We start from the raw sequence: 17630 nt of genomic DNA on the forward strand, positions 1-17630 counted from the left end.
GGGGGACATCAGGCTGAAAGCCACCATCCCCACTAGGAAGGAGTATGGCCGAGCCCCAGTCCCTGGTCCCCAGCGCGGCAAGCGCATCGCCTCCAAGGTGAAGCACTTTGCCTTTGATCGGAAGAAGCGGCACTACGGCCTGGGTGTGGTGGGCAACTGGCTGAACCGTAGCTACCGCCGCAGCATCAGCAGCACTGTGCAGCGGCAGCTGGAGAGCTTCGACAGCCACCGGTGAGGCGCCGCCCTGGAGCCTCCAGGAGGGCCTGGAAGCTTCCAGATTCCTCTGGGCCCTCTTGAAGCGCCCCCTGACTCATTCAGTGAACCTTTCATGAGCATCTCCTGCGGGTCAAGAGTGTAGTGACACCCTCGAAGGTGCACCCTGACCCAAGGGCTGTGCACGTGACCTGGGAAGGGCCTGGGTGCTTGCTGCCTCTCCTTCACCCCATGCTTTCTGAGCCTGCCTCCTCAGCCTTGCTCCCAGACAGCAGCCAGTCAACAAATGTTCCTTGAGTGTCACTGCCTGCAGGCCCTGAAATGGAGCCTCTGGAGATGGAGCTGGGAGGGCAGGCTGGGTCAGAGGCCAGTTAGAAGCTGGGGCCAGGGCTGACACTTGTAATTATAGCACTTTGGGAGGCTAAGGTGGGAGGATTGCTTGAGCCCAGGAGTTTCAGACCAGCCTGGGCAACATAGTGAGATCCTACCTCTACTTTAAAAAAAGAAGCTGGGGGCCGGGCACAGTGGCTCCCACCTGTGATCCCAGCACTTTGGGAGGCCAAGCTGGGCAGACCACTTGAGGTCAGGAGTTGGAGACCAGCCTGACCAACATGGGGAAACCCCATCTCTACTAAAAATACACAATTAGCAGGGCATGGTGGCGCATGCCTATAATCCCAGCTACTCAGGACGCTGAGGCAGGAAAATGCTTGAACCTGGGAGGTGGAGGTTGCAGTGAGCTGAGATCATGCCATTGCACTCCAGCCTGGGCAACAAGAGCAAAACTCCGTCTCAAAAAACAAATGGGCTGGGAGTGAGGGGAGCCTGGGGGAGGCCATGCAGAGCCCTTGGGGAAGAAGAACAGGGCTTCTGATTTGTAGCAGCCCAATAAACACTGGGCCCAAATTAGAAAATAACAAGCAACAGCCAGGTGTGGTGGCTCACACCTGCAATCCCAATGCTTTGGGAGGCCAAGGTGGGCAGATCACCTGAGGTCAGAAGTTCAAGTCCAGCCTGGCCAACATAGTAAAACCCCATTTCTACTAAAAATACCAAAAAAAGAAAAACAATTAGCCAGGTATGGTGGGCGCCTGTAATCCCAGCTACTCAGGAGGCGGAGGCAGGAGAATGGCTTAAACCTGGGGGCAGAGGCTGCAGTGAGCCAAGATTGCACCACTGTACTCCAGCCTGGGTGACAGAGTGGGACTTTGTCTTAAAAAAAAAGAAAAAGAGGCTGGGCACGGTGGCTCAAGCCTGTAATCCCAGCACTTTGGGAGGCCGAGGTGGGTGGATCACAAGGTCAAGAGATCGAGACCATCCTGGTCAACGTGGTGAAACCCCGTCTCTACTAAAAATACAAAAAACATTAGCTGGGCATGGTGGCGCGTGCCTGTAATCCCAGCTACTCAGGAGGCTGAGGCAGGAGAATTGCCTGAACCCAGGAGGCGGAGGTTGCGGTGAGCCGAGATCGCGCCATTGCACTCCAGCCTGGGTAACAAGAGCGAAACTCCGTCTCAAAAAAAAAAAAAAGATGGGTGTGGTGGGAGTCCCAGAGGAGGACCGGGAGAGAGTGAACAGCTGGTGAAGAGGGGAGCGGTCAGGACAAACAGTGGTGTCATGTGCAAAAGCCCTGGGGCTGCACAGAGCAAAGTATCCCAGGAAATGCAGGCACAGAGGCCAGAGAGGTGGTCGTGCAGGTGACGCTTTGCAGCCAGCAAGAGGGGGTGATTCTGGAATTTGTCCCAAGCGCAGTGGAAAGCTGTCAGAGGGTTTTAAGCCAGGAGAGAGATGCTTGGAGGTGCATCTTCAAAGTTGCTCTGGTTTGAGATGAGCTGACAGGGCGGAGCCAGGCGACTGGGCCGGGACTGGAGAATGGCATAGGAGCTCCGCTCAGCTGACCCGAGGCCTCTCTGCACAGGCCCTACTTCACCTACTGGCTGACCTTCGTCCATGTCATCATCACGCTGCTGGTGATTTGCACGTATGGCATCGCGCCTGTGGGCTTTGCCCAGCACATCACCACCCAGCTGGTGAGTCGGGCTCCATGCTGGGAGTCCCAGCCTCCCCCAGGAGGCCTCAGTGTCGTGGGTCCCTAATCCCTCCCACCACAACGATCTGGCCCCTTCCTGGAGGCTTTGCACTGGGGAGGGCTGCCCCAGCCCCCCACAACCAGGTTCCACGCTGTTCTGACGCCCTCCCTGCACTACCTCTGTGCTCTGTGACAGGTTCTGCGGAACAAAGGTGTGTACGAGAGCGTGAAGTACATCCAGCAGGAGAACTTCTGGGTCGGCCCCAGCTCGGTGAGGATCCATGCTGGGGGACATCATCTGAGCCAGGAGCCCCTGTGCCCTGTCACCCCCGGCTGGGCAGGTGGGCTGCTCACCCACCCGCAGGCCCCTCATCAGGGGGAAACTCCACAAAGCAGAGGTGGAGTGATGGATCCCTCCCAGGTCTGGGGCCCAAACTCACTCTCTCCTTCCCCTCCCCTCCCCTCCTCTCCCCTCCCCTCTGCTCCCATCCCCTCCTGTCCCCTCCCCTCTCTTCCCCTCTGCTCCCTTCCACTCCCCTCCGCCAGATTGACCTGATCCACCTGGGGGCCAAGTTCTCGCCCTGCATCCGGAAGGACAGGCAGATCGAGCAGTTGGTGCAGCGGGAGCGAGACCTGGAGCGGGACTCAGGCTGCTGTGTCCAGAACGACCACTCAGGCTGCATCCAGACCCAGCGGAAGGACTGCTCGGTGGGGGCAGGCCCTCCGTCCCACCCCTGCCGGGCCCTGGTCCCCGGGCCAGCCCCACTTGCCCTGGCCTGGGGGATGGGCCCTTCAAGGGCAGTGACCACATTCCCTCCTCCCTATCCCACCCTTCCCCAGACCCCCCTAGATGAGACTGAGCCCTGGGAAGACGGGAAAAGCCTCCATCCTTGCCCACTCCAGTGGGGGTGACCTGGCCCTGGCGTGACTGACCAGCCCTCTTCTGCCCTCCAGGAGACTTTGGCCACTTTTGTCAAGTGGCAGGATGACACTGGGCCCCCCATGGACAAGTCTGATCTGGGCCAGAAGCGGACATCAGGGGCTGTCTGTCACCAGGACCCCAGGTAGGGCCTGGAGCCTCTGCTGGGTCTCGGGGTCAGGCCGTCGGAGCCACCCACAGGGACATGGCTGGGTGGACATGGCAGGCTGGGGGTGCCACAGCCCAATCTGATGTCTGTCTCCAGGACCTGTGAGGAGCCAGCCTCCAGTGGTGCCCACATCTGGCCCAATGACATCACCAAGTGGCCGGTGAGTATCCCTGGCAGGCATGTCTGGGAAGGTCGGGGATGGGGAACCTGCCCACTGCACAGGCCCACTCCCCTGCCGGTGCCCCTCCCGGCAGATCTGCACAGAGCAGGCCAAGAGCAACCACACGGGCTTCCTGCACATAGACTGCAAGATCAAGGGCCGCCCCTGCTGCATTGGCACCAAGGGCAGGTGAGCCACTTGGGCCTGTCCTCGGCCTGTCCCGCCGCCCCCCGAGCTGCAGTTTCCTGTGGGCCCTCTGCTCCTCCACTGTCACCACCCACAGCTGCTGGGTCAATGCCCTCTGATAACTGTCCTTCCCTCCCCTGCTCTGGGGTCACCCATGGTGTGAGCTGGAGGAAGGGAGCTTGCTCCAGAGTTGAAGGCCCTGTAAGGGGCGTCCCCCTTCCTGCCAGCAATGCCTGCTGTAGCCACGTTCTGGGCTCTGGGCAAGGTGGGCAGTGGTTATTCAGGGCCCTGATGCCCCCTTTTGCCTCACCGTCGACCCAGCTGTGAGATCACCACCCGGGAATACTGTGAGTTCATGCACGGCTATTTCCACGAGGAAGCGACGCTCTGCTCCCAGGTGAGGCGAGGCCTGGGGTGGTGGAGGAGAGGATGCCAGGGCTGGGGCTCACACACTCCCTCCCAGGCTTCTGGGGTGCTGAGCACCATCCACCCACCCCCAGGTGCACTGCTTGGACAAGGTGTGTGGGCTGCTGCCCTTCCTCAACCCAGAGGTCCCAGATCAGTTCTATAGGCTCTGGCTGTCTCTCTTCCTACATGCCGGGTAAGAGGCTCCTCACTGCCCCCGAACTGGCCCCTGTGATGGTCACCCAGCCAGACCCCTGGAGAAGGGCTCGTGGGCCTGGGCATGGCTGGAACCCGCCGAAGCCTGCTGCTCCTGAAGCACCTGACTCAAGGCCGCACCTGGTGTGTCCCTTCCCCAGCGTGGTGCACTGCCTCGTGTCGGTGGTCTTTCAAATGACCATCCTGAGGGACCTGGAGAAGCTGGCCGGCTGGCACCGCATCGCCATCATCTTCATCCTCAGCGGCATCACGGGCAACCTCGCCAGTGCCATCTTCCTCCCATACCGGGCGGAGGTAAAGATGTGGGGGGGGGGACGCTCTTGAGTCTGAAGCCTTTCGTCACGTAGGGGGCCAGTCCTGCTGCTCCTGTTCCACCCACCTGGATCTGCCTGAAGGACATGTGGCCCCTCCTGTGCCGGGTTCCATGGCAGATGGACAGCTAAGCTGGGGGCTGACTGGCTGGTCCCTTAATCCCAGTGAGAGGGAACAGTGATGCTCCTGAGTCACCCTGTCCCTCCACTGCCTCATTTATCTTCATAACCGTGCCCGCTGCCTGGCAGTATGCCGGGTATTTGTAGGCTGAGGGGTAGGAAATGGCCCACGTGTGCTGTCAGCAGCCTTCGATCAGTTCCACCTGACTAATCCAGCCTGCTCAGTGTCCATCCTCTCGCCACCGTGTGTGGCCCGGAATTTGTCTGTGTTATTGCTGTGACCCACACCAGGGACGTACACAGTAGGCACTCGGTGTTTGCTGAAAGAATGGACAGAGCAGGCCCAGCTTTGGTCTGGCAGCTCCAGCCGACCCCGGCCCCTCAACGTCAGGGGTCCCCAGTGCCTACCAGGGAGGAACTGATCAATGGGATGACCCAGGGCACAGGCCCAGCCCAGGCTGCCCACACTTGCCTGAAGCCGCGTCTCCCCTGCCCCACCCCAGGTGGGACCGGCCGGCTCACAGTTCGGCCTCCTCGCCTGCCTCTTCGTGGAGCTCTTCCAGAGCTGGCCGCTGCTGGAGCGGCCCTGGAAGGCCTTCCTCAATCTCTCGGGCATCGTGCTCTTCCTGTTCGCCTGCGGCCTCCTGCCCTGGATCGACAACATCGCCCACATCTTCGGCTTCCTCAGTGGCCTGCTGCTGGCCTTTGCCTTCCTGCCCTACATCACCTTCGGCACCAGCGACAAGTACCGCAAGCGGGCCCTCATCCTGGTGTCACTGCTGGCCTTCGCCGGCCTCTTCTCCGGCCTGGTGCTCTGGCTGTACATCTACCCCTTTAACTGGCCATGGATCGAGCACCTCACCTGCTTCCCCTTCACCAGCCGCTTCTGCGAGAAGTACGAGCTGGACCAGGTGCTGCACTGACCCAGGTCCCATGGCTGCGCCACGGCACTGCTGGCACGGGGGCTGCCTGCGAGGGCTGCCCACTGCTGAGTGCCCTGCATGCCAGAGACCCAAGACACTGCCCGGGCTCAGGACTCGGGCCCCCCCACTGCCAGGCGAGGCTGACTCCGTGTGAGATGGTCGGTTAAGCCGGGTTCTTTGGAGGCGTGAGACCTGCGTGATCCTGGCCCAAGCTCTGGCACACCCAAGGCACCTGCTTCTCCGAGCCTCAGGTCCCGGGTCCTGACATCCTCCCGCTCCCTGCTGGGACCATCTCCTGGGGGCAGGGTCCTTTTCTTCCCAGGGTCCTCAGCGCTGCCTCTATGGTGCCTTCTCCCCCACTACTACCCAAGCGTGCCCTTGCTGGGGACGTGGTTGTGCCCTTAGTTGCCCCAGGGCCGGGTGCCCACCATGGCCCTTCCTGCTTGTCCTACCTCTGCCCTGTAGCCCATCCGTAAGGCTCTCAGATGGGACATTTCAGGAGAGGCTTTGGCCATAGTCTAGGGGCAGAGAGCAAGCGAGGAGACACAAGCAGACCTCAGGTGGAGTGAGCCTGGGCGGAGCCACCCCGAGGCCTGCCCCCAGCAGGTGATCAAGGCTCATCAGGCCTGTTTTCTACCAGTTTATATCAGAGTCTTAATTTTTCAAAGGAACGCTAACTTTGTACGGATATCTTATGGATTAAATAATATTCTTTATGGCAGTGTTGTCTTAATGGAGACCTCAGGTAGAATGACCCTGGGACCCGGGGGTGAGGGGTCAGCCATCAGCAGCTCAGAGACCGTGGTTTGGCCCAGTGGACAGCAGAAAACTTGCGGAGCCTCTTGGGGATTTAGTTGGGCCAGAAACCAGATTGGGTCATGTGAAGACCTCAGGGGATCCACTTGGGAGGGTTGGTTTGAAGGCCCCTGGGTTCCCACCCCCACCTGCTCAACCTTGGCTGCAGGGCAGGGAGGGGCTGCCTGGCCCTGCCCCAGCTTCCCTGCCCCAAGCTGCCTCCACAGCACAGGCCACCTCTGCCCCATCCTGCTCCCCACTGTCCTCACCCCAGAGGCTGAGGGTGAGAAGGGGCATCCATGAGGCTGGGGAGAATAAGGACCCCCTGAGCACTGGGCTCCTGTGAGGATCCACCTTAGTGCCTTTGCCCACCTGCCAAGGGAGGAAAGGAGGCAGGGACCCCACAGCGCCTCCCATTGTCCCCACTTAACCCAGCCCGGTCTCAGGCACAGGGTTCAGAACACAGGAGGTCCAGAGGCCTTGTGGGGACAGACGGGACACACCACTCCAGCTCAGGCCATGAGAAGCCACCCCATCTCTTCTTTATTTAGCCCTGCTCTCTCCACTCTCTGGAAGCCGCTGTCTCCATGCTCAGCCAAGCTGAGATGAACCCAGGGCAGAGAAGGGGATCACGTGGGCAGCCCAGTTCAGCAGCCGCTGCTCCTGCGCAGGAAGGGGTGGTTCCGCAGGGAGCAGTGGAGCTCCGTGAAGGTGAGGGAGCCCACGCTGACGGCGCAGGGACCCACGGTGTGGAAGCCGAACCTCTCGTAGAAGGGTACCAGCACGTCCTCGCACATGAGCACAGCCCGGCGCACGGCTGGCTGGCTGCCCAGGTGGTGCAGGTAGCGCCACAGCAGGATGGGGCCCCTGCCCTGCTGCCGGAAGGCTCGGTGCACGGCCAGCACATGCAAGTGGGCTATGTGGCCCCCAGGCCTGTGCAGCGTCAGCGACTCCTGGGGGTGAGCAAGGGACCAGAGCCCAGGTCACTTCTGCTGATGTGTGCTTCCCCCCAACCACCTACCCAGGTGGGGAGCAGGGTGTCCCCTGGGTGCCTGTAGTCAGGGCTCCCTTCCCAGCCAAGGAGGGCCCCAAACTGGGAGCCATACCCCCAACCCCATGGAGAAAACTTGAAGACCCAGAAGGTCTTGCAGCCTGTGGTGCTGTTCTCAGAGGTTTCTAATCCCCTCACCCCACCTCCCGAGCTATACCAGGCAGTATACCAGGGAGGGGTCCTGCGGCCTGTACTCTCTCAGCCCCTGGTCTCCCCTCCCCACCATCTGGCTGTCTTCAGGGGCCTCCCAGGAGCTGGGCGTCGCAGCCCCATCCTCACCTGCATGAGTCTCTCCTTGTCCCAGAGCGAGCCGATGATGAAGGCCACGAGGCAGCCCTCCTCGAACCAACCCAGGGACAGCTCTGGACACAGGGTCAGGAAGTGCCGGATCTCATCCAGGTACAGGGGGCAGATGCCCAAGACGGAGATGAAGGCTGCGGCAGGAGGATCGGGTGGGTGACTGGTTCACTGTGCCTCGCACCCACTGCCCACGGCACCCTGAGTGTCCACTCAGATGTCCCGCTCCCCACAGGAAAATGGGGTTTAGGGCTGCTGTTTTCCCCACTTTCTTGAGCGCACATCTGGTCTGATACTCTGGGACCCAGCCTCCAAGAACAGGAGACTCAAGGGTCTCCTCCCCACAGGATAGCTGGGCCAGAGTGGAGCACCCCCCCACCCCATGCGCGGTTCCTCACCTTCACGCTCAATCTCAAAGGCACTGACAGCGTCCTCCAGAGTGAGGCAGCGAAACTCGCTGGCAGGGAGCGTGTGGCGCCGCTGACAGCTTAGGGACTTGGGGATCCCAGGCGGCTGATGCGGGGCCTTGGGTTTCAGGGGGTTGGTGCTCTGCATGGACATCCTGGCCACTGCTGCCTCCCTGGGGTGCCCCAGCTTCAGAAGTGGCCTCCTAAGCCGACGAGGGCCTCCTAGCACCTGTTGGAGAACAGACAGGGGTCTGATCTGTATCTCAAGAGAGGCAGGCCACACACAGTGAGCATCTGGCCTCTTTTGCAGCAAGAACTGGGGCGGAGCCAGCCCCCAAATCAATAGGCACATTCCCCAGGTCCCTGGTTCCCGAGGCTATGACCAGGGACTGTAAACATTGGCACTGGCTCCCCACCTTTCCCTCGAAGCCAGAAGGATGCATGGAGGTTTGTGCCCCTTGCAGACCTGCAGACACTGGTCTCAGGGTGCCTTCTGGGTGCTTCTGAGCCCCAGAGATGGTGGGAGGGATGAGCAGGGCTCAGTGGAGCCTGGAGCACCCCAGCCTTACCCTGCTGCCCACGGTGGGAGAAGATGCAGGACTTGTGAAACTCCAATGACCACATCTAATGCAACTGTGTAGTGGGTGGTGCCCGGGTCCCCCACACCACCATTCTCATGGTTTATCTTACTTGCCCAGAGGGAAGATTACGGTCCTTTTGGTGCAAGATCCTGTGGCGGAAAGCTTTTAGGTAGCCTCAGCCCTTGGTCCTAGAGAAAAAGCCCCTTAATCAAAGTGAGCCCTTAGGGAGCCTCTGCTTCTATCCAGATGGCTCAGATTGGACCACACACACACAGGATTTGTGGTAGGGGGTGGGGAGGTTAGAGGGAGCCGGGGGCTGCAAATGGCCTGGGGGATGGGGAGGAGCAGGCAAGGAGGGTGCATAGGACACCCCCTGCCCCACACGTCCAGCTCATCAGACATGTCCCTCTGGGCACTCTTGTCTCCCAAGACATCCTGCAGATCTGCAGTTCTTAGAGGAGGCCATCCCTCCCTCCGCCTTCCAAGACAATAAGCTCCATTAATTCCACTTTTTCCTCCTTAAAGTGCATGCCTTGCCCTCCAGGTCACACACCATCTTTTGCCCCTTAGTGCTTCTCTCACCGGCACCTGCCCATCCCCCCCACTCACCTGCCGTGCCAGCTCCTGCCTCTCCACCCCACCCAGGGGCTGGGGTTCCACCTACCTGGATGGTGGAGAGGGCATTCAGTGTTCCCTTCACAAAGCCAGTCGCCCTGGGGGCCTGTCCTCAGGCACAGGAACCAGGAAAATCTGGGACTCCTGGCTGTGAGGCTGTAGTAGCAGGTGTTACCTGAGCAGCATGCGGTGCTGTTCTCAGAGGCTTCTAATCCCCCCACCCCACCTCCCGAGCTATACCAGGCAGAATGACGCCAGCAGGGCTCTGGCAGCCTCACTCCCTGCCCCTGCCTTGCTGAAGGGAAATATCAGCGCTGGTGCCCTGAGCACAGAAGGGATTACCAGAGGCTGACTGAGGCCCAGGGTTGGGGAAGAGAGCGTGGGGCTAAGCCTCAGGGGCCCAGCTCTAATCTCTGTTCCATCACCAACTGGCTGAGCACCAGCGATCCTCACACTGTCCCTCAGAGTCTTAGACAAGCCCACCTCTTCTGTAGGGGAGGTGGTAGGAATTCAAGCTGCCAATTTGTGCACTTTAAGTAAGTTCTACTTCAAGTTTACTTAAATATTCAGGAGGTTGCTCTACCCAACCTCTCAACTCCAAAGCTCTCTGACTGCCATTGACCTTGGCTCCACCCATTCCCAGGGCTGCCGGGCCTTGGCACCTGGTGCTGGCGTTCCCTTGGGATGCAGGCCCCTCTCCCCTGCCCTCTAGCTCACGCCCCATCCTGCGCCCCTTAGCTCGTCTCTAGCTGGCACCTGCCCCGTCCCCCCATACCCCTGCCGCGCTGCCTGCCTGTCTGCCCCACCCAGCAGTGCAGATCCCCTGTCCATCTCGGGCTCCTGGGGGCCCTGGAGGTTGGGTCTCACAGGTGCACTCTTTCAACACCCCCCAGAGAAAGCTCCTGCTCCTACCCACACGGCTTGGGACACACTTAGCCCCTGACAATGGAGTGAGCCAGTCCCAACGCCCCTGCCCACCCACCACACGCACTCCTCCTGTCTCTGGATCCCCTCTCCCAGGGCCCGTCCCTGTTCTCTGAGGCCCACCTGCCTGCTAGAAGGGACCCTCGACAGATCTCTCAGGACCAACCAGAGACCTCCTGGGGCTTGGCCTGGCAAGGTGAGCATGTCCAAGACCTCAGCTTGGCACCCCCACCTTCAACCTCCAGGGTCTCCCCAAAGACCTCCTCTGTCCCTTCATAGACTGTGGCTCCATTGCACCCCCTGGTGGCCAATCCTAATCACAGCCACTTGGCGATGCCTCAGAAGGTGATGCCTGCTGTCGAATCGGTCTCTTTTTTAAAATTTATTTATAAAGACAGGGTTTCACCATGTTGGCCAGGCTGGTCTTGAACTCCTAACCTCAGGTGATCCACCCACCTCAGCCTCCCAAAGTGCTGAGATTACAGGCATGAGCCACCACGCCCGGCCGAATCGGCCTCTTTTTTCTGACTTCCACAAGGCCCTGTTCCTTCTGGACAACACCCTAGAGGTCTAGACAAGTGGAACCTCAGGAACAGGTTGAGGCAGTAAGGCAGGCACAGTGGCTCGCTCCTGTAATCGTAGCACTTTGGGAGACGAAGGCAGGAGGATGGCTTGAGCCCAAGAGGTCAAGGCTGCAGTGAGCCAAGACTGCGCCACTGAACTCCAACCTGGGTGACAGACAGAGCGAGACCCTGTCTCAAAATATATATATATTTTTTTTAAGATGGAGTCTCTCTGTCTGTCGTCCAGGCTGGAGGCAGTGGCATGATCCCAGCTCACTGCAACCTCTGCCTGCTGAATTCAAGCAATTCTCCTGCCTCAGCCTCCCGAGTAGCTGGGACTACAGGCACCCGCCACAGGATGTGCCACCACATCCAGCTTTTGTTTTTGTATTTTTAAAAATTTTTCTTGGAAGCGTCAAGTTGTTGGAACGAATTTTTTTGTATTTTTAGTAGAAACGGGATTTCACCATGTTGGCCAAGCTGGTCTTGAACTTGTGACCCCAGATGATCCGCCTGCCTTGGCCTCCCAAAATGCTGAGATTACAGGCGTGAGCCACCGTGCCTGGCCTAAAAATATATATATTTTTAAAGATGAGGTGGTATGTTAAACATGGCGAAGCTGGGAAGTTCAAACTTTGTGGGACAGGAGAGGAGACAAAAGGGGAGGGCAGGGTGATGGCTGGGACCTTTGTCCTGGTCAACAGGAAGAAAAGCACATACCACTACCAATGAGAAGGAAAATGAGAAGGGTGAGGGGCCTACGGGGTGATGGCAACAGAGAGGAGATCCCCGGGGTTGAGCATATGACTCACACCTGTAATCCCAGCACTTTGGGAGGCCAAGGCAGGAGGATCACTTGAGCCCAGGAGTTTGAGACCAGCCTGGCCAACATAGCAAAAAAATGTAAAAATCAGCCAAGCATGGTGGCACACACCTGTAGCCCAGCTACTTGGGAGGCTGAGGCGGGAAGATCACTCGAGCCTCGGAGGTTGAGGCAGCAGTGATTGCGCCACTGCACTCCAGCCTGGGTGACTGAGCAAGATGTTGTCTCAAAAAAAAAAAAAAAAAAAAAACTCCTGACCTCAGGTGATCTGCCCACCTCATCCCAGAGTGCTGGGATTACAGGCGTGAGCCACTTCGGCCAGCCAATAAAGCCTATTTTAAAAAATCAATGTTCCCTTCTAAAAATGTGTGGATAAACAAATAGTGGCTTATGCATGTGAAGGGCCACTTAGCCGTTAAGAGGAATGAAGAATTAATATAAGCTGCAACCTGGATGAACCTCAGAAACATTATGCTGGGTGAAAAAAGACTAATAAAAGGTCACGTACTGGCTGGGTACAGGGGCTCACGCCTATAATCCCAGCACTTTGGGGGGCAGAGGCGGGAGGATCACTTGAGGCCAGGAGTTTGAGACCAGGCTGCCCAACATGGCAAAACCCCGTCTCTACTAAAAATACAAAAAAATTTGCCAGGCGTGGTGGTGAGCACCTGTAGTCCCAGCTACTCAGAAGGCAGAGGCAGGAGAGTCACTGGAACGTGTGAGGTGGAGGTTGCAGTGAGCCGAGAGGGCACCACAGCACTCCAGCCTGGGCAACAGAGAAAGACTCCGTCTTGAAAAAAAAAAAGGTCACATATTGTGTGATTCCTCTTACATGAAATATCCAGAATAGATCTGGGCATGGTGACTCACGCCTGTAATCCCAGCACTTTGGGAGGCCCAAGCGGGTGGTCAGAAGTTTGAGATCAGCCTGGCCAACATGGTGAAATCCCGTCTCTACTAAAAATACAAAAATCAGCTGGGCATGGTGGCGGGTGCCTGTAATCCCAGCTACTTGGAAGGCTGAGGCAGGAGAATCACTGGAACCCAGGAGGTGGAGGTTGCAGGGAGCTGAGATCTCGCCACTGCACTCCAGCCTGGGCAACAGAGTAAGACTTCACCATCTCAAAAAAAGAAAAACAAAAGTGAATGTCCTAAGGATTGTGACCCAAGACTTTGTCTAATCTTGCACCTGCATTTTCTCTGGGAAATTTTACTCATCTATCTTTCATTTCTTTTGGTAGAGATGCCATGTTGCCCAGTCTGGTCTCAAACTCCTCAAGTGATTCCCCCACCTCGGCCTCCCAAAATGTTGAGATTACAGGTGTGAACCACTGCGCCCTGCCTATATATTTTTTAAATTTATTTTGAAGGGTCAATAGCTTTATATGGTTCAAAAATCAAATGTATTTTCTGAGAAGTTTTACTCACGTCCTATTCCCATATTTTCTGCACTTTCTTACATAAAAGATAGCATACTGCATCCACTGTTCTGCACCTTGCTTTTTTTTATTTTTTTTTTTTTTTGAGTTGGGGTCTCGCTCTGTCACCAGGCTGGAGTGTGCAGTGGCATGATCTCCGCTCACTGCAACCTCTGCCTCCCGGGTTCGAGCGATTCTCCTGCCTCAGCCTCCTGAGTAGCTGGGACTACATGTGCGTGCCACCATGCCCAGCTAATTTTTGTATTTTTAGTTGAGATAGGGTTTCACCATGTTGGCCAGGATAGCCTCAATCTCTTGACCTTGTGATCCACCCACCTCAGCCTCCCAAAGTGCTGGGATTACAGGCATGAGCCACTGCGCCTGGCCCCTTGCTTTTTTTTTTTTTTTTTTTTTTTAATCTAATCGTATACCCTGGAAATCACTCCAAATTCACAGAGAGCATCCCCCTTTTCTGCAGCAACAGTACAGTATTCCATTAACCAGCCCCTTCTAGATTGACTCCGACCGCTTCCAATCTTTTCCTATTTCAAAAAGGGATAATCATATTTCTACCACATTTGAGGTCTGTACATGTGTGTCTTTAAGGCATAGATTTCTGGGAGAATTGCTGGGTCAACAGGCAAAGCTATTTGTACTTTCCTGAGCTGTTGCTAAATTGTCTTTTCTGGGGGTTGTGCCATTTTCCACACCATCGGCATGGCCGAGGCTTGCTTCGCTTCACCACCTCTGTGCTAACCCCCTCGCCTGTGCCTCAGACTCATACATCAACTGTCCTGGGTCCTCTTCCACTTGCAGTATTAGGTCTAAAGTCCTTGCAGCGTGTACACTTCAAATCTATCTCTGACCCAGCCTTTCCTTCTCCATCGCCACCTCCGACTACCCCAGATACACACTTTCACCTGGACTCCAGACACACGGAGGCCCGAATTCCCTCATCTTTCTTCTGTCTACACTGCTCTCACTCCGGCACTGTCCACATGGCAACACTACTTGGCTGAGGGGTCTGTTTTACTGTGAAGTTGCCTTTGATCTTGTAGGTGAAACTGACCAATCTTCCTTTTTTTCTTTTTTTTTGAGAAGGAGTCTCTCATTCTGTCACTAAGGCTGGAGAGCAATAGTGAGATCTCTGCTCCCTGCAATCTCCCTCTTCCAGGTTGAAGCATTTCTCCTGCTTCAGCCTCCTGAGTAGCTGGGATAACAGGCATGTGTCACCACGCTCAGCTAATTATTATTATTTTTTTTTTTTTTTTGAGACAGAGTTACTCTGTCACCCAGGTTGGAATGCAGTGGTGTGATCTCGGCTCACTACAACCTCTGCCTCCCAGGTTCAAGTGATTCTCCTGCCTCAGCCTCCTGAGTAGCTGGGACTACAGGCACTTGCCACCATGCCTAGCTACATTTTGCATTTTTTAGTAGAGACGGGGTTTCACCTTATTGGCCAGGCTGGTCTTGAACTCCTGACCTCATGATCCACCCACCTCAGTCTCCCAAAGTGCTGGGATTACAGATGTGAGCAACTGCACTCAGCCTCACACCTGGCTAAGTTTTGTATTTTTAGTAGAGATGGGGTTTCACCATGTTGGCCAAGCTGGTCTTGAACTCCTGACCTCAGGGGATCCACCCATCTCGGCCTCCCAAAGTGCTAGGATTACAGGCGTGAGCCACTGCGCCCAGCCCCAATCTTCCTTTGTAATTTTCATGCCACCTGCATTGCCTCTGTGGCCATTTTAGTCCCTGTAATATTTTATGGAATTTATTAATGTCCACATCTTTCTCCCCTGAGAGAATCATCAACTCTTTGAAGGCAGCAATGATACAGTAGGTTAGGAAGTATCCTCCAAGCCCCCAAATTCTTGTCCATCTAGAACCTTAAAATGTGACCTAACTTGGAATTAAGGTCTTTGCAGATATAATTAAAGTAAGGATCTCGAGATGAGATAATTCTGGAGTAGGATGGGCCCTACATCCAATAACTGGAGTTTTTATAGGACAAAAGTCAAGGGGATTTGAGACTAGCACACAGGGAGGCCACGTGAAGATGGAGCAGAGGCTGGAGGGATGCGGCCACAAGCCAGGGAACACCAAGGACTAAGGGGGCCCCCAGAAGCTGGACAGGCAAGGAAAGCTCCCACCCCAGAGATCCTCCTCTCTTCTCCTTCCTCCTTCCCTCTCTATTCCTCCTCCAGGAGGAACTGACCCTGTCAACACCTTGACTTTGGACTTGCGGCCTCAGGAACTAGGACAGAATACATTTCTGTTGTTGTTGCTTCATTGCCTTGTTGTTCTGAGACCACTCCAGCCTGGGTGGCAGGGTCTTGCTCTGCCACCCAGGCTGGAGTGCAGTGGCATGATCACAGCTCACTGCAGCCTCAACATCCAAGGCTCAGGTGATCCTCCCACTTCAGCCTCCTGAGTAGCTGGGATTACAGCACACCACCACACTCGGCTAAGTTTTGTAATTTTTGTACAGACGGGCATTTCACCATGTTGTCCAGGCCGGTCTCAAACTCCTAAGTTCCAGCGATTCTCTTGCCTCAGCCTCCCAAAGTGCTGGGATTATAGGCATGAGCCACCATGTCCAGCCATTTCTGTGGTTTAAAGTCATCCAGCTCGTGGTCCTCTGTTCCAGCAGCCCAGGGAAACATGCAGATGTCATCTTCTCCCTGTCTGTAGCTACTTTTGCCCATCAGGTTAGCAGCTGTCTAGAGTGACTGAATAGGTATGACTTGCGGGGCAAAGGATATATTCTCTTCTCCATCCCCAAGATCCATCTGAGAGGTAGTCACCAGAGATGTTGCCAGCACTCTAACTGCAGAATCAGGATAAGGCTGAGCATTTGATATACAGTCAGTGCAATCAGTGTCCCTGGTGTGAGGGTGATCTCAGAGGTGCTTCTTTTTAGACTCCTGCTGATAGCTTTGCTCTTTCTGCTCCAGCAGCAGCTCCCTTGAAAGTCCTATATCTATGACTCTCTCACCCCGACTCCCTGCCTAGGGTACAGCATGCCACCCTGCCTCGCCCATGATGGCTTCCCTCAGGGGTCCCTCTGTCTCTCCATCCAGCCTGGCCTCTTTTGGTCTCCCAGATAGGTTTACACATTTCAAATGCCAGATGGGGTTCAGTTTTCTCCTGGAAGGCTCTTTGGTCCCATGAAAATCATGGTCTGTGACTGGGCTTCTACTTTGGGACTCCAGAATATTCTTTTTTTTTTTTTTTTTTTTTTAAAGACAGAGTCTCACTCTGTGGCCCAGGCTGGAGTGCAATGGCACAATATTGACTCACTGCAACCTCTGCCTCCCAGGTTCAAGCAATTCTCCTGTCTCGGCCTCCCAAGTATCTGGGATTATAGGTGCCCGATACCACGCTGGGCTAATTTTTTGTATTTTTCATATAGATGGGGTTTCACCATTGTTGGCCAGCCTGGTCTGGAACTCCTGACCTCAGCTGATCCACCCGCCTCAGCCTCCCAAAGTGCTGGAATTACAGGGGTAAGCCACCATACCCAGGCAGGACTCCAGAATATTCTATGGCAGTTTGCAGACGGGTCGTCCGGGGCACACAGAGAACTCTGAGGGGCCAGGCTACCTAATTCCCCACCTGCCCTGGTAGAGCCTCACCTCTGACCCATCAGAGCCCCCGTCCCACTCATAATCAGATGGGGCGAGGATGATGGCTACAGTTATTGAGCAGATAACTGATGTCGTGGCAGCAAAAGAAGGGTCTGAGGGATTTGTATCACCACAGGAAAGCTGAGATCCAAGCTTTAGGGATGTCCACTGTTAGCCGGGAAAGGAGTTATTAACAAGAAGACAGGTGAAGCCACAAGGAGGGAAGAACCAGGGGAGAATGTCCAAGGAATGGGGCAGTTAGAGCCTGAAATGCCATGAAGAATGGAGAACAGATCTCAGATTCTGCCAACAGGGAGGTTCCGATGATCTTTAAGAATCCTTCCAGAAGGCTGGACATGGTGCTCACACCTGTAATCCTAGCACTTCGGGAGGCTGAGGCAGTGGATAGCTTGAGGTCAGGAGCTCAAGACCAGTCTGGCCAACAGAGTGAAACCCTGTCTCTACTAAAAATAAAAAAAAATTAGCTAGATTTGGTGGTGGGTGCCTGTAATCCCAGCTACTCTGGAGGCTGAGGCAGAAGAATCACTGGAACCCAGGAGGCAGAGGTTGCAGTGAGCCAAGATTGCACCACTGCACTCCAGCCTGGGCCACAGAGCAAGAGATAATTAAAAAAAAAAAAAAAAAAAAGGAGTCCTTTCAGAAGGGAGAGATGGGTGGAGAGGCCACATGCAGAGGAATGGCCTTAATGGTGACAATGAGAGATGGAGGGCAGAGGCTGTTGATTAAAGGCACACTGCCCCACTGCCATGGCTGAGGATTGGAGAACTCCCTACAGCCCCCACCCCATCCCAGGCACTGACCTGCCGAAGCTGCTGATGCATCCAGAGAGCCTGGTGCAGGGGCAGTGAGCATCCC

At 56.0% G+C, this 17630-nt stretch overlaps 2 protein-coding genes across 6 annotated transcripts in view; one reads left to right on the top strand and one right to left on the bottom strand.

Annotated features, from left to right (window-relative positions):
- The window catches only part of RHBDF2 (rhomboid 5 homolog 2), a 29121-nt gene extending 22749 nt beyond the window's left edge, over window positions 1-6372 (top strand). For 3 of the 4 annotated variants that reach the window (XM_032241582.1, XM_032241583.1, XM_032241584.1), the window contains 11 exons: window positions 37-231; window positions 2132-2243; window positions 2439-2513; window positions 2789-2950; window positions 3197-3306; window positions 3427-3490; window positions 3585-3679; window positions 3998-4073; window positions 4177-4277; window positions 4438-4591; window positions 5232-6372. In XM_032241582.1, coding sequence (XP_032097473.1) covers window positions 37-231; window positions 2132-2243; window positions 2439-2513; window positions 2789-2950; window positions 3197-3306; window positions 3427-3490; window positions 3585-3679; window positions 3998-4073; window positions 4177-4277; window positions 4438-4591; window positions 5232-5651 — 1564 coding nt within the window. In that variant the 3' untranslated portion in view covers window positions 5652-6372. The remainder of the gene's footprint in view (window positions 1-36; window positions 232-2131; window positions 2244-2438; window positions 2514-2788; window positions 2951-3196; window positions 3307-3426; window positions 3491-3584; window positions 3680-3997; window positions 4074-4176; window positions 4278-4437; window positions 4592-5231) is intronic. The other variant, XM_032241585.1, reaches the window with a different exon arrangement.
- Window positions 6373-6951: 579 nt separating this feature from the next.
- Window positions 6952-10628, bottom strand: AANAT (aralkylamine N-acetyltransferase). Of its 2 annotated transcripts, none has more exons than XM_032241587.1 (4): window positions 10554-10628; window positions 8193-8430; window positions 7777-7931; window positions 6952-7399 (listed from the first exon to the last, which is right to left on the bottom strand). In XM_032241587.1, the coding sequence occupies exons 1-4, from the start codon at window positions 10611-10613 to the stop codon at window positions 7094-7096; spliced, it is 759 nt and encodes a 252-aa protein (XP_032097478.1). In that variant the 5' UTR covers window positions 10614-10628; the 3' UTR covers window positions 6952-7093. The 2 variants fall into 2 exon arrangements, with proteins under 2 accessions (XP_032097478.1, XP_032097477.1); XM_032241586.1 differs by lacking the exon at window positions 10554-10628 and adding an exon at window positions 9447-9869.
- Window positions 10629-17630: the final 7002 nt, after the last annotated feature.

Source organism: Sapajus apella, unplaced genomic scaffold (assembly GCF_009761245.1).
Source record: "Sapajus apella isolate SASKATOON/1434 unplaced genomic scaffold, GSC_monkey_1.0 scaffold48, whole genome shotgun sequence".
Classification (NCBI taxonomy): domain Eukaryota; kingdom Metazoa; phylum Chordata; class Mammalia; order Primates; family Cebidae; genus Sapajus; species Sapajus apella.